Raw genomic sequence first — 23484 nt, 5'->3', positions numbered from 1 at the left:
TTACTGTTGCACCAACCTAATATTATACTTGGGCAGATTTTATTGTCTATGTTATGTTGTCTTTATAAAAACAGTTGAGAAACCTTTTCTTCTTCTTCAGTGATTTTGGAACATTGTAACAGCATTGGAGCTCTGGTTTGATACAGAATTTACAGGTGAAACCTGGACCTTGCTCACATGTTTTCTCTCGCTCTCTCTGTAACAGCAGAGTTTTTACTGGTCTTTTCTGGCCCAAGAATCCTAGGACTATTTCTCACAAGTATCTTCTTCCTTCCTACCTTAATTGAAATTGTATGTACTGCAGTGGTAGAGGCCAATATTTCACCTCCCTTGTCAGAATGTGTTATGAAACTGGAGACTTTAACTTTGTAAGAATTAATCAGAATGTTTATTTGTCAAATAATAACAAAAAATTCCATGTTGAATATTGTTGAATCTTTTTGAGTACTTAACCATAATCTACCTTTTGACAAGTGTATTCAGGGTTATAGATGCTCATTTTCACTTACTGGAACTAATTAATCTCTGTGTTGTTTTTTTTTATTGTATAGAAATTTACAGCAACAATGTCAACACCAGATAAGAAAGCTTCACAGAAGATTGGTTTTCGATTACGTAACCTACTCAAGCTTCCCAAAGCACATAAATGGTGCATATATGAGTGGTTTTACTCAAATATAGATAAGTATGTATCATGGCTTATGTCACAAATATTACTTGAACCAAAATTTAAGTTTTTCAAATGTTACAAGTTACAACCTTTTCTGTAGGTGTATTTGATCCTATTTTTTCCTAAATTCCTTTTTCTATTCCTCATTCTGGTTTGACCCATTCCCATTTCTCATAGTTTTCTTCCCCTTTCCCTCTTTTGGAGAAGAAATTATTATACATTTTTGTGAATAATGAAAGATAATTTCTGTATTATAATTTACAAAGACTATGGAATGGAGATCTCTAAAACAAGGCACTATTATTTGCAATGAATGAGACTTGTTTTATAAATCTTGAGATTTTTTAAGTGCTGTATAATAATAGAAACAATTGATTCAATAAACTTTAGGAGGGTAGGCTTTCTCTTTGGTGGATACTATTTACACACTTTACTTATACATAAATATTTAAATAGAACATTAAGAGATTTGGATAAGAACTAATTGTTCAACTGAAGTTACTAAGGAAAAATTCCGATTTCTAATCCATCTTAATCTAATTTAATCCATGCCAGTCATTGGTGCTTGCTTTGCTGGCTACTTATCTTTACTTCTGTTCTCTGCTTTCCAAAGCAGTTGCCTACTCTGAAGCTTGTGAATCTCATTAACATTCATAGTTAAGCCCAAGATATTCATGATCATTTATTGCTAAGACTGGTTCCTGGTTGCCCAAACACATGAATAGAATTGTTTTATTTTTGTCCACAGATTTTCCATTGATTTAAGAGAGCTCTAATGTGATCTGAGTTCTTCTGGAATTCCTAAGAATTAACCTAACCCTCTAGAGTCCTCCACTTTTCTTTTTTCAGCTCACAGTGGCCCATACAGGGATCGAACCGGCAACCTTGGTGTTATTAGCACCACGCTTTAACCAACTGAGCTAACCAGCCACCCCTCCACTTTTTCTAAAACTGATTTACTCTCGAAGAGGATTCCTTGTTGATGGATTACCTGTGGGACAGATACTTTGTAGCTAACATTATTTATCCTAACCAGATAACATACCAGTGCCAGGAAAGCCTCCCAGAGGACATACTCCTGGTAGGAGATTTAACAAAAATCAGTGTCTCCTGGACATCTCAAGCACAGACAGTGTTTCCTGAGCAACTTTTGTACATTATTTGTTTCACAAATGCCAAGGATTTAGTTTTAGCACTTTGAATATGTAACTATTGTGTATATGTTTTGGGTAGAAGTGAAAGTTTGGCATTTTGTAATTAGTTTGATATTGAAAATTGGAATGTGTATCTTGAATTTTAGTTTCTTAAGTAACACATTATATATTAACCATTAAAATACCATTTCTATTTTATAGACCACTCTTTGAAGGTGACAATGACTTCTGTGTATGTCTAAAGGAATCTTTTCCTAATTTGAAAACGAGAAAGTTAACAAGAGTAGAATGGGGGAAAATCAGGCGGCTTATGGGAAAACCACGGAGGTAAAAATAATGTTTTTGTTTAAAATAAAATCAGTATAAGTTGGTAGGATCATTACTATATTGATTTTTTTTTATCTTCAAAAGGACTAGCACCAAAACATAACTTTTCAGAATAATTAATTGTGTGTTAAATATATCCTATTAACCAACTTTAATGACTTTTTGATACTTATGCATCTTATAATTAAATGTGCAATTTAATTTTTGTTTACATCAAATGAAGCTTTTGAATATAATTTTGTGTATATATATATACATATATACATATATATATCCCACTATGTTCCAAAAATTATTTAAGAATGCACTAAAAAGTATTTAATGATGCTGTAAGATTATATATACATTCTTATCATCTTTTGTGAAACTTTTTGTCACCTCAGGAGCCTTTCCACAAGTGCATTTCACTTTATTATATAAATAAAGAAATCAAGTGAACCTAGTGTGTTGCTTCCTGAGAATTACTTTTCATGTGAAATGACTTTTCCTCATCCAGTGTTATCCTGCTTTCTAACACATTGCAAACCCTTATATTACTTTTGAGTGGAATCTTGAAATATATTCAAAGAATTAGATCATTAGTTCTCATAATATGTCGGCCTTCCTAGTAAAAGCATGTACAAGATTTTTTTTATTTTAAATGTTGGAAAAATTCAAGGAAGGCCTAGACATATAAAGTGACTTGGATAAGTAGAAATGAAATTTAGTTTTAATGATTTCTGAAGATAGTGATGAAATGTAAGAATAAATTTTAATTGAACTGGTGATATTGTGTTTTATCCCTTGTATTTAAAGGTAAACTTGCTGATGATGTTTTTAATATTTTCTTCATTTACAAGAACAAAATTAAAATGTGATGTGTTAGTGTGTTTCGTACGGGTAATTTATGGTCTTTGGTAATTACTTTGGGTAGTCTGGGGAGTTTTTGCTGTGACTACATGTTAGAGCAAATTGAGCTACACTATTTCTAATTATTTTCCATCACAATGGATATTAGTCACTATTTATTTTACTGTTGTGTTGTAATTCTGCAGTTTGTTTAAGAGTGTCATATTTCTCTCATTAATTTATCCTCGATTATCTTACCATGACATCGCTTAATCTTGTAGTCCTTTACTTCATCAAGGCTAATTAACAGTTCACACCTTTATTTTTAACAAAAGTTTGTATTTTTTCTTTTCTCTGAGGAAGTCCAGGTACAGTACCGATTATTGATATAATAAACTTCTTAAAATATCCTTAAAAAGAAGGATGAAACACCAGGAAGGAACTTAGCAGGAAATGTGCACGATGCAGATGAGAAAGTGCAAAGACAGCATGATCTTGGATAAGAAGACTCAAAATCCTAAATTAATCTGTAAATTAAAATAGTCTTCATAAAAATATCAGTAGGCCTTTTCTTAACTAGATGAACCAATTCTAAAATTCACATTGAAAAGAGGAGAAATCAAGCAAGAAAATCTGAAGAAGCAAAGTAGTGAAGGGAGACTACGTTTATCAGATATTAAAATAGATTATAAAGTGATCATAATTAAAACACTGTGGTCGTGATGCATGAATAGAACGATGAATTAAAAGGGCAAGAAACTCCAGATAGAATCACAGATACCTGTGGGAATTTCGTACGTGATAACAGTGGTTGTATCTCAAATACGTATGAGAGAGGAGGGTTAAATTATTTATGTAGTGGATATGGAGATCACTGTGTAGCAATGTAGAGAAGATAGAAATGATAATGACAGAAAGCAACTTAGTGATTGCTTGGGAAAGGAGAGTGTAGAAGTGGGAGGATTGCAAAGTAGGGCACAGGAAATTTGGGGGGTAATTAATGTCTTCATATGTTCATTATCTTGACTGATGGTTATATGAATATATATTTTGTGGCATGAAACCTATGTTTAAATATCTTTGGTTTGTTGTAGAATTTGAAAATAAAAGTAAGACAGGCCCTAAAGATAAGAGTAGATTCGGTATTCATACTTCAAGGCAAGAAGAATAATTAAAAGTTTATACAGTGGCACGTCTCATCTTTAATATCTCTATTAGTATGCTCCTTGGGTGACAGGGAAAATGTCATGTTCTTCTGAATAGAATATTAAAATTGAACTTTGTCTCTAAGAGAAAACCTGGGATCCAGATGCACTTTTGTCAAAGGATGGTGTCCAAATCCTTCCGCTTTATAGAAAGGAATAATCTAGACTTGCTTGTATATCTTTGAGTCTTGCAATGCCCTGTTTTTAAAAAGCTGTGAAGGTACCTTTGAAAGGACACTTCTAAGAACTCGTTTTTAAATACAGTACTCGAAAGAAGGAGAGGAAAAAAGGGAATAATGAGATAGCTGGTCTGACTTGAAGTGTTTGTGTAGGATAGTTATCAGTTTATATGATTTTTATAATTTATTCTAGATGTTCTTCTGCATTTTTTGAGGAAGAGAGATCAGCATTAAAACAGAAACGGCAGAAAATAAGGCTCTTACAACAAAGGAAAGTTGCGGATCTTACACAATTCAAAGATCTCCCAGATGAAATTCCTTTGCCCCTGGTTATTGGAACCAAAGTTACAGGTAAGTGAAGATGAGCTTGTTAATGTTTTGACTTGTGTTTTTCCACCAAGATAATGTCTATTAGAAAAATGGCTTTTAAATTTAAAAAGCTTAAACTATAGTTCTATAGCAATATACTGTAGAGGTTACTGTTGCTTCATCTCTGAAATCTGGTTTTTAAAGTAATTGAAAAAAAGTGTACTGGTTCAACTCAATGCCTACTACAAACTGCCTCAAGATGAAATTTTCAATTCACTGGAATGAGTATAGCTTTAAATTTAATTTTTTTATTTAACATTATTTAAATTTAAATTTTTTTAAAGTTATTCTTTTGCTTCCTCATCATTTATTTTCCTTTTCTCACCAGTCTTATCTAGGTAGTCTACAGACACCATTATTCTTGTGATCTTTGGGTCTAGAAATAGTCCATTTCTAATGACTCAATAAAACTAAATGATTCACTAGGTTGTTTGCTCAAAATTTTGTAAGGGTGTAAATTTTGTCATTTTATAGATGTGATTCTATGTATTCACTTCAGTTATAACATGGAAGGAAAGTACCACCAAATCCTCAGGTTGAAGTTAATCTTATTCAGTAATTTGGTAAACTAAAATGACAACTTATGTGGTACAAGAAGTTGCAAGGTGTTACATGAGTAGGTACATTAGTAAGTATACTGAAAGAGTTTGAGAAATGGCCAGATTAATCGGAATGTTTTTTGGAGGAAAGGGAGCCTTAGCTTGTGCCTTTTATGACTCTCTTTGGTATCACCCCACTCATTCACATAGTTTTCCAGTTAGCCAGGGATTTGTGGAGAGCTTATTTCTGCCCTTTTATGGCTCTCTAGTTTCCAGGATCTCCCTGTTAAATTTCTGGCTATTCTGCCGCTCACCTCAGTCAGGGCTATACCTTGGGCTTACAAAGCTGGGTTTTTCTTATTCTTTTCTGATCAAGTTCACCACTTTTAACTAGCAGAGTCACGGAGTTTTACCCACTAGTCCACATTTAATCTACCCTCTCTTGCAGCAAGTGGTTTTCATGACCAGCCATAACTAGTAAAACTGTTCTCACCAACCAAGTTGGTGGTGATGGTGGGGGTATGAATAGCTTTATGCTAAAAGGCCACTGACTTCTTCCCCTGTTCTTACCCGAAGTTCTAGCAGTTTTCTACACTACACATTTTTTAATTATTTTCTGCATTTTGTCCATTTCCACTACCCTGAAATGGTTGTCTGTGACAATCTTGTACAGATTTATACTTATCTTTTGCAGAGAAGAATCACTAATCTCTTTACACAGCCATAACTGGAAGTCCTTTTCTATATTTATGTTTATTTATTCAACTTTACTTATTTACATCTTCTACATACCTGTTTACTTTTTCCTTAATTGATCTGTCGAAGACTGAGAATATTTTAGTCTCCTACAATTGTGTATTTTTAACGAATTGATTCTTGTAAATCATTTTGCATTGAATATTTGTGTTCTGTTAAAATGATACTGTGTATTGTACCTTTTTTTTGGTGCATATAAAATGTGTCACATTGCTTAGTTTAATGCCTTAAACACTATTGTTCTTACATTTTTCACTCCTGCTGGGTGTTTGCTGATGTTATTTCAGTCTGGATTTGAATAATAGTGACACAAGACTTCATCCATGTGAGGGGCCCCCAACATGACCCCCATTTGGTAATTCACTAGAATGATTCATGGCATTCAGCACTCACAGCCTTGGCTTATTAGTATAGAAGGAAGCAAACAAAATTAGCAAAGGGGAAAGGTGCACAGGGCGAAAGTCCAGAGGAAACCAGGTGCAAGCTTCCAAGAGTCCCCTCCCTCTAGTGTTACACAAAACTTAATTCCTCCAGCAACAAGGTGTAAGAACACTTGTGAAATGTTGTCTACCAAAGTAACTCATTAGAGACTCAGTCCCCAAGGTATTTATTGGGGGCTGGTCACCCTTGCCTAGCACATTTTGGAATTCCAGACTTCCTGAAGGAAAGCAGGTATCAACCATAAATGACATTGTTTTCACAAACAGTCTAGGCACCTTTATTAGTATGGGAACAGTGGGAACACTGAAAGTTCAAGTTCCCAGATGCCAGCCTTGCAGGCAGGCCTTAACTAAGGATACGTAGCGGTCTCGGGCTCATTCTGTTCTGCTCAGCATCCTTGTCTTTTTCCCCCCTTTTTTCAGAAAATTAAATTTATTGGGGTGACATTGGTTATTAAAATGATATAGGTTTCGAGTACACAGTTTTATAATACATCATCTGTGTAGTTCTTTGTGTGTTCACCACCCAAACTCAAGTCTCCTTCCGTCACCATGTGTTTGACCTCCTGCACTCTCTTCTACCTCTCCCCCGCTCTTTCCCTCTGGTAACCACCATACTGTTGTCTGTATCTATGAGTTTTTGTTTGTTTGTTTGTCTTATTTGTTCATTTGTTGCTTTTAGTTTTATATCCCACATATGAGTTAAATCATATGGTTCTTGACTTTTTTCACCTGACTTTTATTTCACGTAGCATGATATTCTCAAGATCCATTCATGTTGTCGCAAATGGCGGTATTTCATCTTTCTTCATGGCTGAATAGTATTCTGTTGCATCTATATACACCACATCTTCTTTACCCAATCATCTGCTGAAGGACACTTTAGTTCTTTCCATGTCTTGGCCACTGTGAGGAACGCTGCAATGTACATTGGAGCACATATGTTTTTATGAATAAATTTTTTCAAATTTTTTGGGTAAATACCCAGAAGAAGGATTGCTGGGTCATATAGTAATTCTATTCTTAATGTTTTTGAGGAACCTCCATACTGTTTTCCATAGTGGCTGTACCAATTTACATTTCTACTGGCAGTGTATGAGGGTTCCTTTTTCTCTAGAATCTTTCCAACATTTGTTATTAGTTGTTGATAATAGCTATTCTTACTGGAGTAAGGTGGTATCTCATTGTGGTTTTTTCTTTTTTAAGTTGAACTGTACCCGTTGTTTCACTCATGAGTAATATAATGACCAAAGTTCTTTCGTTGACTTTTTTTTTTTTTGCAATTCAGGGTTTAAAGGATTGGTTTAAAAATATTTTCCTTTTATATGATTTCATTCATGTATCAAAATAAGGATCATCATTTATAGTTTTGTTTTTTGTTTCAAAACTTCTTTCTCTAAACCAAAAACTATAATAGACAACACTGTACTTTCTATGTTTTAAATTACATGCTTGGAGCATTTTATGTTTGACAGTTCTTTGTATCTTCCAAACGTCATAATGCCTTTTTGTTTCTTTTCTCAGCACGGTTACGTGGTGTTCATGACGGTTTGTTCACTGGACAAATAGATGCTGTGGATACTCTTAATGCTACTTACAGGGTAACTTTTGATAGAGCAGGCCTTGGAACGCATACCATCCCTGACTATGAAGTTCTTGTAAGTATTTCATAATATATTTGTATATTATGCCTATTAAATGTGTCATGTAGAACTTTCTTAGAGATTGTGCTTTATGATAGAATCAAGATTTCAAATCACACTGGAGCAGAACTGTACTTAAGTCTTCCACATTTTTCAGAATCAGCATTCCTTGATGGTACCTGACCCACATAGTGCTTTATTGTGACAGAACTCATCACTCCTGACTAGATAATCTTGGGGAATAAGTTATACAACACTTTCATTCCAGCTGTTTTGTCAAAGTATGATCCTTTTGCAAAATGATTTTAAAAGTATGAAGTAATATCTTGCACTTTAAAATTTGTTTTCTGATTTTATCCTCAGAATTAGGCAGGGTAGATGTTAATTATCCCCACTTTTTGCATGATGAAACTGAGACATAAATAATTACAGATTAATTAATATATTCAAGACTCTAGAGCTGGTTTTTTGCCAGGCTGAGACTAGAATTCAGATCTTTTGTATTTCTGATATAGTCCATTAAACTACTGGACTATTATTTCATGATCGTGCTTGATTTGGCAATGTCATGGAAATTATATACCTTTCTAATAAGTTAAAACAAATTTAAGAACTAATACAACTCTGCAATCTACCAGTCTTTAAAAAGTGAATAATGAACTCTTTAATAAAATCATTTGCCTCCAAGCAAATGGAAATTAAATTGTTCACTTTTAGCCTCCCTTTTTTCATTTCTTTGTTACAAACTTGATTCTTAAGGTTTATGAACTTATAATTAAAAATCAATATTTCTTTATTTCCTTAGTGCAAAAATAGAAGAATCTTCCTTTTCTGATATGTACTTTTTTAAAACGATGATTCTCTGTTTATTGTAAGGGTTTCCTTATCAAAAATAATTTTTAGAGAGGAGAAATAATAGAGAAAGAAAATTTCGACTAAATAAAGAGCAAAAACCTTAAGTTTTTTCATTAAAGGATGAAATCTTTCAACCCCCCCTTTCAAAAAAGGAAAATTGTTTGTCTGTTTCATCAATGTAATTTCCTTTATGAGATTACCCAAATATTTCTCTCTGGCGAGATAAGAGCTGAGTTATTTTTTGTTTTGTTTTGTTTTTCATTTATTGGGGTGACAATGGTTAGTAAAATTACATAGGTTTCAAGTGTACAATTCTGTAATACATCATCTGTATATCACATTGTGTTTGCCACCCAAAGTCAGTTCTTCCATCACCATGTATTTGACCCCTTTTACCCTCTTCTACCATTCCCATTCAGACAGTCTTTAACACAGAGACAACCAAGAGTGGCCATAGAATACTTTTAATATTAATCTTTGATCCTCTAACTGTTTTGATTCTTTGGTCTTGTTCTTAATTCTTCTGTTTTGTGTGTTTAGCCTTTTGGTAGCAAAGTATTAATAGTATTTTCAATAGTATTTAAGATCTAGCCCTTTGATAATATATTCTATGATACATCATAGCATATGAGCTACTGTATAGCTCATGCTGAAATATAATGTTTATGAGGCTAAAAATGATTGGTAAAGTTCTACAAGTCTTGTTGACTTTTCTGTTTTCCCAAAGAGTAATGAGCCTCACGAGACAATGCCAATTGCTGCCTTTGGACAAAAACAGCGGCCTTCTCGATTTCTTATGACTCCACCACGGTCACATTATACTCCGCCTCTCCAGTCTCCGATTACGGTAACATTTTTCAAATATCATCAGTAATTTAAATGATGATCAATGTGTATATTCTTATGAAATACACATCTATTACAGAAGTTTCAGGAGGTGCCCACATTATTTTGAGTTGTTAGATTTTATATAAAATAAGTAGTTACTTCAACTCTGGAAATATTTTCCTTTTTGTAGGATGTTTAATATAATATTAATTATAATAGAATTTGCTCTTTATCTAAATATAAGATACTTCCTTTTGAACAGTCAGTAGTTAAATGATACCCTTTTATTCCCATAGGATAATGATCCTTTATTAGGACAGTCACCTTGGAGAAGTAAAATTTCTGGCTCTGACACTGAAACATTAGGTGGTTTCCCAGTAGAATTCCTTATCCAAGTGGTAAGAATTTCTCTGAATGTCTTGGCTGTTTGTTTAAAAACTCAATGTTTTCTGTGTTGTGAAAGTCTTCCTAGGATCAAATGTTGTGTGTTTTTTTTTAATTTTAATCATTTTATTGGTTTTAAGAACGCTGTTATTTCCAACAAAGCTTGAATATACATGTTAGAAAATACTTACAAGTCTTTTTTCTTGGGCTTTTCTTGGGTTTGGGTCTTATTATTTTGCTGTGGTAAGGACTCACATTCTAGTCTATGCTCTGTGAAACCGAATGACTAGCTGTTAATAACTTGCATAAGTATAAAGCTTTTATTTAATAACCTCAGTGCGTCCCGCCATTATCAGTCTACTTAACAGTTAGGATGTGTTGCCTAGCTCTTTAGTTAGGAAGAACTTTTCTTTTATGAGAGTAGAAATAGCTATTCACATGTTAGGTACTTAGTGATTAAATACCAGAAATCCAAGCCTAAATTGAAATAAGTATAGAACTAATATATAGAACAGTTTTCCTAAATAGCCTGACTTTTAATGTAATGAGCCATTTGTTTTGAAAATTAGATTAAATAAATTATTTAGTTTGAATCATAGTCTAATAATGTTAGATTTGTTTCTTATCCTTTTCTGAAAAGAAGAACTACTTTGGCTTAAGAAACAGTCTATAAATAAAAAAAGTTTACGTATTACGTAAAGAAGAACTACTTTGGCTTAAGAAACAGTCTATAAATAAAAAAGTGTACGTATTACGTTGTGTAGCATAATTCATTAAAATATTCACAGTGTTACCTTTTGCAATTGATGTTATGTTGAGAAAAAGTCTTGTCATTTGTGTACATGTGTATAGCATTTTGTATTCTTTAATCATATGTTGTTAAATTTCCTTGCAGTGTAGAATTTTATTATGCCTTTTGGCTTCCCAAAGTAGATATTTTTATATAAAAAGTTGAAACTATGGAAAGAGCCAAAGCTTATGCTTTTCACAAATAGGACACTTGTGTTTTTTTGTTTTTTTTAAGAAATGCTTTCTTTAAATAGTGAAAGTAAAAACAAAGCTAATGTCATATTTGGACGAGACAGAGACAGAGACATACCTGCAGAAGGAGCCAGAAACTTAGTACTACCACACTGCTTCTAAAATACTGATATTTTTATTGATGCTTAGATGTTTGATTTCAGTGCTTAATTTTAACTTCAAAATCTATGTGTAAAGAAAGCCTAGTTAAAACCCTACTTTCATTATTATTCTAAGCTAAGAGGTAAAAAATAAAAGTCCTCTTACACATTTGTCTTTTGTAGTATGTAAGATTTTATGAAACTCAGGTTTGCTCTTGTTAATCTTAAGCTGTGAGGTAAATGGATATGTAGATGGATATTTTTATCTGTTTCTGTTCCTAATATTTTTTCTTATTAAAAATAAACAGCATTAAAATATTTTGCAAGTTTCATAATTCATAGTTTGCAGTGAATTTTCTTTTTGAGGGAACTTTTCATTCCTGGGGTTAGGGATTTTGAGGAATCTAAAAAGACTGATACACTTTCTTAGAGATGTCTCAGTTTTGAAAAAAATTAAAAGAAACAGAATGGTTTTCTATCAAAAACAAATAAGCAACACAAAACTGAAACAGAAACAAAAAAGGGGAAACTGTTGCTTTCATTTTACCTTTTACTGTTTCCAACTCTTAAAAATCACACAAATTTCTATAAAACCTCAGCAACTTAGAGGAGAAGTGAGATCAGTCCAGAGCTCTGGACCTAGCGAACACTAAATAAAGGTCTGTGTGAAGAAGTAGTAACATACCTTACCAGGCCCTCTGCCTGTACCAACTTAGGCCAAGTTTTTAGAATTTTTATATCAAAAATTTAAAACATGTAAAAGCAGACAGAATTGTATAATACACTTCTGTGTACCTATCATCCAGCTGTAATAATTACCAACACCTCCTAGCCAGTCCTTTTTCATCTTTACTTCCACCGACTTTCTCCCTTTTGTATTATTTGGAAGCAAATACCGGATAAATATCACTTATCTGTAAATACTTTATTATGTATCTCTAAGAGAGAAGGGCTCTTTTTTCTTTTAAAGAAACATAACTATAATACCGTTATTACATCTAAAAAGTTAATTAAAATGCCTTAATATTATCAAATATTCAGTCAGCATTTAAATTTTTCAGTTGTCTCTTAAATGCTAAATGCTCTTTTCCTCCATACAACTTATTTGTTGAAGAAACTTGATTGTCCATAGAGTCTGCCAGTCTGGATTTTGCAGACTGATTCCTTGTGGTATCATTCAATATGTTCTTCTGTCTTTTGTATTTCATGTAAATTGCTCATTGGATAGAAAGGTTTGATTAGACTTGGGTTTTTTATTTGGTTGGTTTACTTGTTTTTATGTATCTACTTTTATAGGTGGTTATGTGTCCTGATAGGAGACTCACACTATTTTATCTTTTTTTATGTAATGTTAGCTGCCGCTGATTATCAATGGCTAGAAATTGATGCTATTCTCATCCTCAGTCCTTCTTTATTTCTTCTTCATTTCTTAGCTGAAGTAGTTCTATAAAGAAAAATTTCCCCTAATCTATTATTTGATAACCTAATGGTATAGTATGTATAGGAAAGGCAAGATAAATGCTTGGCTCTTTGTTTTCCAATTTATAAAATAATGAGTTTGTGGTCACTAGATTCTCTAACAATGGTTCATTTTTTTAATACAGATTTTAACATAGTTGTGCTTCAATCCATTGTAGTTATTCTTATTGGTCCACGAATTGTCCCAGTGAAAGCTTTTTCAGGTTGACTCCGTAGTCCTTTTGACATGTCCTGGTTGCAGTGGACTTTAACGTTTTCCTGTCAGCTGATCAGATTTATAAAATAAAAAAACCTGTGCTATATTTACATTGAAACACTAAAATCTGCTAAAATATCTTAGTGAAAAATTGGAAATTTGATGTCTAACTGATATACTTAAATACCTCTATTGTTCCCAAACATCTCTTCTTCTTTCTCTACAGACCAGATTATCAAAAATTCTCATGATTAAAAAGGAACATATCAAGAAATTAAGGGAAATGAACACAGATGCAGAAAAATTGGTAAGGCTATTTTTCTTTTTTCTTTGTCTAATTTTAAAATGGTGCGGACTTCTGTTTCTAAGGATTTTAAAATATTTTATGCAGGAACACCTTGAGATAAATATGCTGTTTAAATACTCATATGTTATCACTATCTCTTATTACACTGAACACATGCTACGTGAATTAGCAGTGCAGTACAGTTCATTATCCCACACCTCATTATGCCGTTGACTGTACAGTTGAATAGGATTAATGGATATATTAGGTTCTTTGACAGTTGGCATGAGTGTAGAATCCCTAGCATTGGTGCTTCTGACTAAGGAACTCATATTAACAGAGGTTATTAAAAGTGATTCAGAATAAATAAAGTATTTAAGATGCCATAAGTTGGCATCTTTAGGTTATCTTGACAGTTTATATCCTGTTTTATTAGTCTAATGAGTCCAAAATGGGGATCCAGTTTCATTCATAAGAGAGAAGTATCAGAGTTTTTTTTTCAAATGTAGAAAATATTCACTAAGAAAGTTTTTGAACTGTATTGAAAGTCATAACTTGTTTATAGGTTGATAGGCTGGCGAATAGATTTTATCTCAAGCACCATCTCCAACTGATTGAAAATGGCTGCATGGAAGTAGAAAAGTGAGGGAGTGCTCAGTGACTGGATTTTGGGGGACAAAGTGCTGTAGCCGATTACCAATATCTGCCATAAGTATAGGAATAGGGAGTCACGACATTGGTCCTCTCTGGTATGAAATGGTGTAAGGGGTAGGTGTGGGTAAACAACTGGACAAGTGGATACCTACCTGAATGAGGAACTGTCCTCTTTTAGAGGTAGAGTTTTTGGGTTTATTTTTTTTTAATCTGAACATGAGTTTGAATTATCTATTTTGAACCCATCATTCTATGGAATTGGAAACTGAAAACCAAAAATGTCAAGGGATTTCAGTCTTAAGATCATACTGCAGTTTAACAGTACAGATACCAAAACAGGCTTCTTGGTCCCTATTTAACCCATTTAGGCATGATATGAAATTAGTATAATCAGATACACAGGCTGTCAAAGATTGAAAAAATTAGCCATAACATATTGCCATTATAAATCCTAAACTTTAAAATGTATGTGTTTGCTTCTTTCCTACTGGACTTTAATTCTTATCTTGGCTTCCATCAGTTCTATTTCTAACCTTTATTCTATGCCTTTTCAATGGTCCTCCATTACCTTTCCTCTGATTATTTGATCATTTCTCCCATTTTATGCATAATAAATTATTTCACTTTCATATTACTAGCCATGATATTTCCCTGTGGCTAGGATCCGCACCTTAAAAGTATTGGGCTTGCCTTAGCTTGGTTAGTGTTACCTACTTTCAAATAGAGACCTGTTTTGATGTTGGCTTGGCTTCTTGGCATGTGAGAACTTTGTTAACATGATATGTTCTAATATTTGAGAATTGTTAACATGATATGTTCTAATATTTGTTTTGCCTTATTTATGATTAAAAATAATTCCCATTATAAAAATTCAAATATTGTAAAACTAATGAGGAAAACAGTTCTTTATAATGCTTCCCACATAGATAAATGCTATTTAGTTTAGCATGTGCTATAAATATGTTTATATATTTAGCATATGGATTTCTTCCTCTATACATATACTGTCATATGTGGTTTTAAAAATTACTTTTTAGCAAAAATGGAATTATGTCATTATGTTTTGACTTAGCCTTTTAAATTTTTGTATTGTACCATCAATTAATGGATATTTGGGTTATTTTCATTATTTTACTAAAATAGTGTTACAGCAAGTACCCCTGTCCATGTAGTTTTGTATATGTATTCGTATCTATCTGTAAGGTAAATTGTTAGAAAATAGAATGGCTGGGTCAAAGTATGTGAACCTTTTAAAGATTTAATGAGACTTCTAGTTTAAGATGGTAGGCTGAAGACATGTTTTCCTCCTATCCTTTACGATTCCACACAAAATAAGTACAAAAGAAATAAATAGTAATAAATTGAAGCAGACTTCTTAACAACATATGAAAGATTTAAAAAAATTTTCTGACATATGGTTGGATGAAACAAAAACCATGGCTAAAGGCTGCATGGTGGAACCTAAAGAGGCTCCAGGCCCAAATTTGCAAATATGATGGAGTGCAGAAGTGAGATGCAATATTTAAAAAGGAATTGATTCAGTGTCTGTTTCCTCATTTCCTGTCTTCATCCCAGCGACAGAGCTTAAGTATCACATTTACCCAAGTTAAAAGTGGAAAATGAAACAGACACTTCTCTAAAGCATTTGAACATACCATTTGGGAAAAGTAAGGCTTCTTCTGCTTTTGGTAATGGTAGACTAGATAATTTGGATTAACCTTCCTGATTCAAATAGTTGAGGACAACTGTTTCCTTTGGAATAAAATGTGAAGATAACCTGCTTGAAGACACTGGAGCATTAGCAAGGCATTAAAGAATTACATGGATAGGATCTGAAAAGAAGTAATCTCAAAAGGGGAACTGGTATTTAGTGTTGCTTTTTCCTCAGGGGCTTTGGCAAATTTCAGAAAAGGTGGCTTATAAATGGAATGGCCTTCTTGAAAGGCTTACAAGGGTGGGGAGGACCAAAATTAGAGCTCAGAGACCCAGCAGGGGTTGGAGGAAGCTGGCAGACCTTCCATTTTCTGGATTGCAACCCCAAAAGGCTACATTGGTCCAGCTTCAAATTGTCTCATCTCTAAAATTGAGTTAAGATGATTATGAACTCTGTAGCCTTAAATCCCACCAGAAGTAAGTGTATATTCGTCCTCTTAGACGAATATAGCATCATACTAGGCCTCTGATTATTTCTACACTTTTTAACATACAGTGTCTAACACTCAATTGTAAATCCTAGACACAGTAGGAGACAAAATAATCCTAACAAAAACTAAAAGGAAGTATAGACAATTGGCAAATTCCAGGTAATGGAATAGATTTTAGGCATAGATTTTCAATGCTTAATTCATTTGACGAGATTAGAAAAAAATGAGAATTTTAGAAGAGAAATGGAAACAACAAAAAAGGACCAAATGAAAACTCTAGAAATAAACCATAGCAATCAAAATTAAGAACTCAGTTGGTAGATACAACCACAGAAGATTAGGAACAGCTGAAGAGAGAGCTAGTAATTGAAAATAGATGGAAAGAAAATATCCAGAATGAAGCATGGAGAGAGAAAAATGGATGCAAGCTACAGAAGAGAGGATAAGATAAATAGGGGATATAGTGAGGAGTATGACATGTCTAATGGAGTAACAGAAGGAGAAAAAGAAACTGGGACAGAAGGAATATTTTAAAAGATAATGACGTTGACAACATTCCAAAACTGTCAAAAGACAACAGGCCACAGATTCAAGAAGCCCTATGAATCCCGGTGGGATAAACAAAAAGATAATGTCTCCTAAACACATCGTAGATTCCTCATATGTAAAATGGGGATAATTAGAGTATCTTTCTCATGAAACCCCATTAAACACTGAGAATAGTGCCTGGTCCTTCGCTCCAGTCAATACATGTTAGCCATCTTCATTACCACCACGATTAAGTCATTAACACATTATTAAATAGCGTGTGCTATTAAGTAAGACACTTAACTTTTCTCGGCCTCAGTTTTCTCATCTGTAAAGTGACATGGCTATATTAGATGATCTCAAGGGTTTCTCTTAGCTCTGTGACTAGGTGCTCATATAAGTAGTTTATCCCCATACAGTTTAGTAATTCTTTCCTTCCTTAACTGTACTACCTGGAAGGAGCAGTTGGGCTGACCTAGTACACGATGATCTGCTGTCTCAGAAATCCTCTGAAAAAAGAAATGTGGTTAACTTGGGCTTGACTGGAGAAGTCTCACTGCATTGGAATGGAGAGTGATTTATTAGAAGTATTGTGATGAGAGGAAAGGAAATGGAATCAAAGTCCATTTACACTTACTGGTAGGAAGCAAAATGGCAATGATAGTAACAGTTAATATTTATTGAGGATTTTCTATGTGGGAGGCAGTATGCTAGCATGTATTATTTCATTTCGTCTTTGCCATAATCCCATTAGGTATATATACTTACTATCCCCAGTTTGCAGTTGAAGAAACTGAAGCACAGAGAGATTAAGGAACTTGCTTAAGGTCACACAGCTAGTAGGCGATAGAATTGAGATTTGAACATACATAATTTGATTCTTGCACCCATGCTCTTAACATAAACACTACACTGAATCCATTCCACATGCAAAATCAATTGAGTTTAAGTAACTAGAACACTTCACATGAATACATACAAGTTTTTACCAACTTTTTATTTTGAAAAATGACAAATTTATGAAAAAATTGAAAGACTAATATAAGGAACATGTATATAGAATCCATAATTTTGCTTCATTTGATTTCTCTATATGAGATCTTATTTTAAAAAGTAAATGGCAGACATCAGGACGCTCCTAAGAACAAAGACAGTCTCCTAAGGAACAAATACATAGTATCGTTATCACACACAAGAAGTATAACATCGAGTATAGACAATTTTAATAACCTTTAGTTTGTTTTGCATAAGTCAGATCTCCTATTAGATTATTGAAATTTCACTGCTCAAAAAACCCTTATCAAAATCTGATTTTCTTTTTCTGCCCAGAAATCATATTCCATGCCCATCGGCATTGACTTTCAGCGGAGATACGCAACAATTGTGCTAGAGCTTGAACAGCTGAACAAGGACCTAAACAAAGTTTTACATAAAGTTCAACAGTACTGCTATGAGGTAGGTAATTTTCATGAATTTCCCTTGAGGGGCTTAACACCGTTACCTTCATATTTTAGAAAATCCAAACTAAGCGAATATCTTTCTAAGGGCCTTTAGCAAAACCATATTTTATATATGTTTTACTCTTTACAGCATCAGTATTGAAAGGTGCTTTATACCCAGTGATCTATCAGTTCTGTTGATGTTGTTTGTATTACAAATGATATAGAGCTCCCAAAATTTTTTAAAAATCCAGAAAAATAATTACTCTTAATTCCACTACCACAAAGACTGTATTTTGGTTTATTTCCCTTTGGTCTTTTTTTTATATACATATCTCACAAAGTTCCAATCATGCTGTGTACACAATTTTGTTTCCTTCCTCTTTAAACTTTACATTAAAACTTTGGATTCTTGAACTTCAAACATAGACCATAAGGTTATTTGTGAATTATTATCATGCACAGAAAATTGCATATATTTATTTATAAAGGTGATTCAACAGTTTCACCTAGTTTGAATTTCTTATTACAAGGTAAACATGAAATGATTAAGATGAGGTTAGAATTTGCAGTAAGCCACCTCTATTTGTGATAGGAGATTCTTAAACAGTTAGCTTTTTATGATACTAGCCTCATGAGTAAGTCCCAAAGATCTGCCATTGGTGATCTTGTCAATCCACCTGAATTGAACTGAAGGAAATGAATTGTGATTGCCTGCTAAACTCCGAGCATGTTTGCATATTCCTCTAGCCATCAGTTATCATTTATTTTTATTTTCCTGGTAGTTGTCACTTATCTACACAGCAATGTGACTAAGCAGTTCTACTCCTAAGTACATACGTACCCAACAGGTATGTGAACAGTATTTACTGAAAGATATATCCTAGAATATTCATAGCATCACTGTTCCTCAAGCCAAAAATTAGAATTTGTCCAAATACCCATCAATACTAGAATGAATCGATCAGCTGTCATAAAATTATACAATGGAATATTACTTAGCATTGAGAATGAATGAACTCAACTACATGCAACACCATGGATGAACTCACAAATATAATAAACACTAACACACGTAACTTGGACATAGCTTTTTGACTATATATCCTTAGTCTAAAGGTAAACCAAACTTGAAACAAATATTGAACTTTAGTTGGTAGGGTTTTTTCTCATAGTGGTAAGGATTAGCAATTCTGAAACTGTGTATTCTAGGATTGAGCAAATGAGTAAATAGGTATATTGAGAATAATGGGAGTCAGGTGTCTCATTGCTGGAGAAAGGAGTTAGGAAGAAAGGGAAAACTAGAACGACCATTGGTGTTGGGTTAGAATAGGAAGAAGTATGAATTCGTGGTTCGTTTTATTTCTGATATGGACATGAGTGAGCGTGTATGTGCTGCGAGAGCTCAGAGCAGTGGCACCCTGATGGCAGTGAACACAGCTAGCGCCCAGATCTGGATTTCTAAACTCTATTCTCCAATGAAAGGAATCAGGGCTCCTTGAAAAAGAGGCTGATTCCAGATCTAAGGCAGAGAAAGTAGAAAATGAGCCTGGACCATCTTACTGTGTCAGGGAAGTAAGATGTGCCCCCAAATATATGGGACATGTCAAAAAGAGCCAACATAACAAGGTCCCCACTGGCCAAATCTGGGACAATTTGACCTTCAGCATAAGTCACTATAAGAAAAGATTATAACCCATTGAATAACTAAGATCCATGAGACCATAGTAATATTAACAAACTAATTTTTTAATTAATTTTTAATGAAAAGTTCTTATAGTAAAATGCCAACTAATAAATGTAGAAGGAATGATAAAAGTAAGAAAAACACCAATTTGGCAACCATCGTAGTAATGATTGGTAAAAGCAAGAATCATCAATAGATGCTAAAATTGGTGGGTAAAAAAGTTTGATGAGGTACAGAATCTTTACATGCCTCAAAATACCTCTTCACAAATACTTACTAAAAAAATTAATTACACAAATCTTTACTGTGAGGAAGTCTGGCAGACACTTAACTACCTTAAGCAAGTGATCAAAGATAACATCACCAGTAATGGGACAGATCAATGTCACGTGCCTCCTATTCATGAAACTGAGAAGAACTCAGCATCACTTTTGTGGCGTTCCTGCCAAAACTCATAACCTCAGTCTAATCATGAGGAAACAGACAAACCCACATTGAAGGATATTACACAAAATAATTGACTGGTACTCTTCAAAAATATCAAGGTCATGAAAGACTGTGGAACTATTCCAGAAGAAAGGAATCGAAAGAGACATGACAACCAAATGTATTCAGGGGGACAATAGCAATGTGTAGGACATTATTGAGTCAATTGGTGAGATTTAGATATGGACTGTTAGAAAATGGTATTGTGTCAATGTTAAATTTCCTGGTTGTGATTGCACTTTTCTTATGTAAGAGAATATCCTTGTACTTAGGAAATACAAACTGGAGTATTTAGGGATAAAGAGTGTAAAGGGGAAAGAATTATATGTACACAAACAGAGAGAGATCAAATGTTAAATCAAGTAAACTAAGCCATAAACAGTGAATCTGGATAAAAGGTTATCTGGAGTTTTTCTATTTTTTTTTAGAAGTTTGAAATCATATCAAAATTAAAAGTTACCAAAAATATAAAACAATAAAAAAAAAAACTCTTATAGGAAAAAAAAAAACTTCTGAGGGAAGAGTGAGCATCATTTTTGTTATAAATGCTAGTTTTGTAAAAATCCAAATCTGAAAACGAGACACAAACACACAGAAATGATCGTGGCCTTACGAATGTTCAGCTTCCGTTTCCATCACCCACATTCAGCTTGCGCCTGACCAGGGCCTCCAGCCTGCAGATCAGCCCACAGATATGAGACGGAGGTGTGAGGAAGAGGCCCAGGAAATTGTCCGGCATGCAAATTCCTCAACAGGACAGCCTTGTGTTGAAAATGAAAACCTGACAGACTTAATCTCCAGGCTGACCGCTATTTTATTACAAATTAAGGTACATTTCTGAGAAAATACTTTCATTTTTACACCTAAACGAACTATGCTAATTTGTTGCAAAAAATGTATGATCCATAGGTTATATCAGGTATTTTTTTGTCTGTATCTGAACTATAATTCGATTAAGTTTTGAAATATTTTTTCCTTTAGTGTCTAGCAGAAGGAGGAGACTTGAATTCCTTTGAGTTCAAATCACTTACAGATTCATTAAATGATATCAAGAGTACAATAGATGCTTCTAATATCAGGTAATTCATTAGATGTACCTTAATCTTCTTATGTTAAATTCATAATGATTTCCAGGACATATTTGTGAACTATTTACATAATTTGTATCCTTTAAATAAATTATAAAAGAACTTTTCAGTTATATCCAGTCTGTTGGTAGAATAGGCACTTCATATGTATTTTTTTATATAAAGGAATCAGAAGACATATAATATTAAGTTTCAGGTTAGCCTGGAGGGTCAACTTAGAAATAAAGCTTCCCCAAAGAGAGATTCATCCTCTCTTTCCAGCACTCCGTGACTCCTGGCTTCTTTTGAGCATACTTTTTCAGTTACTACTGACGTAGAATTAGGGCTAATGTAAAGGGGACATTTATTCCTTCCCTGGGGTCATTATGTTAGCTCTTTCTTTACTAAAATTCAGCTCTTCCTTTAAAAAAATTTTTTTTTTAATTTATAAACTCAAGCAATTAACTATGTTTCTCCTTTCTTTAGTTGCTTTCAGAATAATGTAGAAATCCACGTTGCACATATTCAGAGCGGCCTGAGCCAGATGGGAAACTTACATGCCTTTGCAGCAAATAACACCAACAGAGACTAGTAGGTTTAATTATTCCAACCGCATAGGACATTGTTTTTGAGAAGTTCTTTTCCTTTATATAGGCTTCCAACACCAAATAACCTAACTGCTGGAAAACAAGGGAAATTTAAATCTCCAAATAAGGCATTTTAATATACTGTACTGCTTCTTAAACCAACACTGCTGGCCAGCATTATATTTATTTTTCTTGTATTATTCAGCTGCAGTAGCAATGCTTGTGTTACATATGTTTATTAGCAAGTATTTTTAAACTGAAAATGTCTAAACATAATATAACTTCATGGAAGAATACATTGACCACTTTTTTAATGTGCATGAATTCAACCCAACACATGCAGACCACTGCAGAAGAGAACATGAAGAAACATGGTCTTTTTGTACATATGCGTGGCAATGTGGAAATTCCATCTCGAAAATGACAACTCCGGTTCATTTGTAATCACCATCTCAGTCTTCAAAAGATAACATTGTGAGATATGGGAAGTCCTAGTTTGAAGGAAGGCACTGGAAAGTAGATGGAAAATATGGACTTTACAAGTATACATGATATATACTTGCAATGTGACATGGTTCTGTAGATCATTTTATAATAATATTTTAATTTATCATAATTTATAAAAGAAATCTTCGTTGAAAGAAAAATGAAGGAGCAGGAAAAAAACATTACTTGCAAAATGCTAAATTTCAGCAAGTGGATTGGGCATGTCTTTTCCCATCAATTCAGGGCAAAAAGTGCTATTGTTATGAGATTTATTTTAAAAAAAAAGACTGATAACACACTATTTTCATATTTTTTTGTTTATTTGCACAACTTTTGAACCAGATTACTGGTTCAAATCCAACAGTACACAATTTATAAAGTAAAAAGATTTTATAAGGAAAACAAATATAATAACCAGTGCTGTGAAATGCAGAAAAATGGTTTGTATTTGATTGTGGTTTTGTTTTAAGTTTTGGGGGGGGGAGGGGTTAAAGGAAAACCCTACCTAAAATGTTAACCTTGTAAAAAGTGTGTACTTGGAATTTTCTTTGTTTTAATATAGAATATTATAAAGTCAAAATATAATAAATTGTTTTCAGATTTGGAGTTTAAGTCATAGCTGTAGAAGTGGCTTTGATTCTTTTAGATGTCTCATAAAATGAGGCTTTTATATGTTAACGTATAATAAAACTGAAACAAGATTATTTTCCATTTGAAATTTTTGTATAGTTTAAAAATGCTTCCATATTCTTTGTTGGTATTGTGCCACTGCAAAACTTTAGTGCAGAGTTTATATTTAGCTAAACTGTTATGTTAATTAAGAAATGCATAAATCTTTTATTCTTAATATTTGTAATTCTAAATAAATTGATCTATGAAAATTAATCTTGTCTACATTTTCATTCCATTAATATAAGTTGATAAATATTCCTTCTATTTAAGAAATTTTAAAGAATTGTAAATTTTATTTTTAGGGGAAACAGTACAGATTAATTATCAAGTCATTCTGAATTGCAGTATCATCCAATATTTTAAGAGGAGGTTATTTTCCATCTCTGAGTAAATTACTGTGGAAAACACTAAGCAAGTAAGTTACTTGGCTTACTATAGACATCGTGAAAGGTTGATTTTAATATATTCTGCCTAG

The 23484-nt window shown here is 33.3% G+C and overlaps 1 protein-coding gene across 1 annotated transcript in view; it reads left to right on the top strand.

Annotated features, from left to right (window-relative positions):
• The window catches only part of LIN9 (lin-9 DREAM MuvB core complex component), a 46393-nt gene extending 23179 nt beyond the window's left edge, over window positions 1-23214 (top strand). Inside the window, exons 5-15 of the mRNA XM_081039104.1 lie at window positions 552-685; window positions 2026-2151; window positions 4557-4714; window positions 7992-8125; window positions 9693-9812; window positions 10090-10191; window positions 13200-13280; window positions 17915-18040; window positions 20847-21026; window positions 21179-21276; window positions 21751-23214. Coding sequence (XP_080895230.1) covers window positions 552-685; window positions 2026-2151; window positions 4557-4714; window positions 7992-8125; window positions 9693-9812; window positions 10090-10191; window positions 13200-13280; window positions 17915-18040; window positions 20847-21026; window positions 21179-21276; window positions 21751-21856 — 1365 coding nt within the window. The 3' untranslated portion in view covers window positions 21857-23214. The remainder of the gene's footprint in view (window positions 1-551; window positions 686-2025; window positions 2152-4556; window positions 4715-7991; window positions 8126-9692; window positions 9813-10089; window positions 10192-13199; window positions 13281-17914; window positions 18041-20846; window positions 21027-21178; window positions 21277-21750) is intronic.
• The last annotated feature ends 270 nt before the right edge of the window (window positions 23215-23484 follow it).

Source organism: Rhinolophus hipposideros (genome assembly GCF_964194185.1).
Source record: "Rhinolophus hipposideros genome assembly, chromosome: 26".
Taxonomy (NCBI): Eukaryota; Metazoa; Chordata; class Mammalia; order Chiroptera; family Rhinolophidae; genus Rhinolophus; species Rhinolophus hipposideros.
This window is presented reverse-complemented; position numbering and strand designations above follow the sequence as displayed.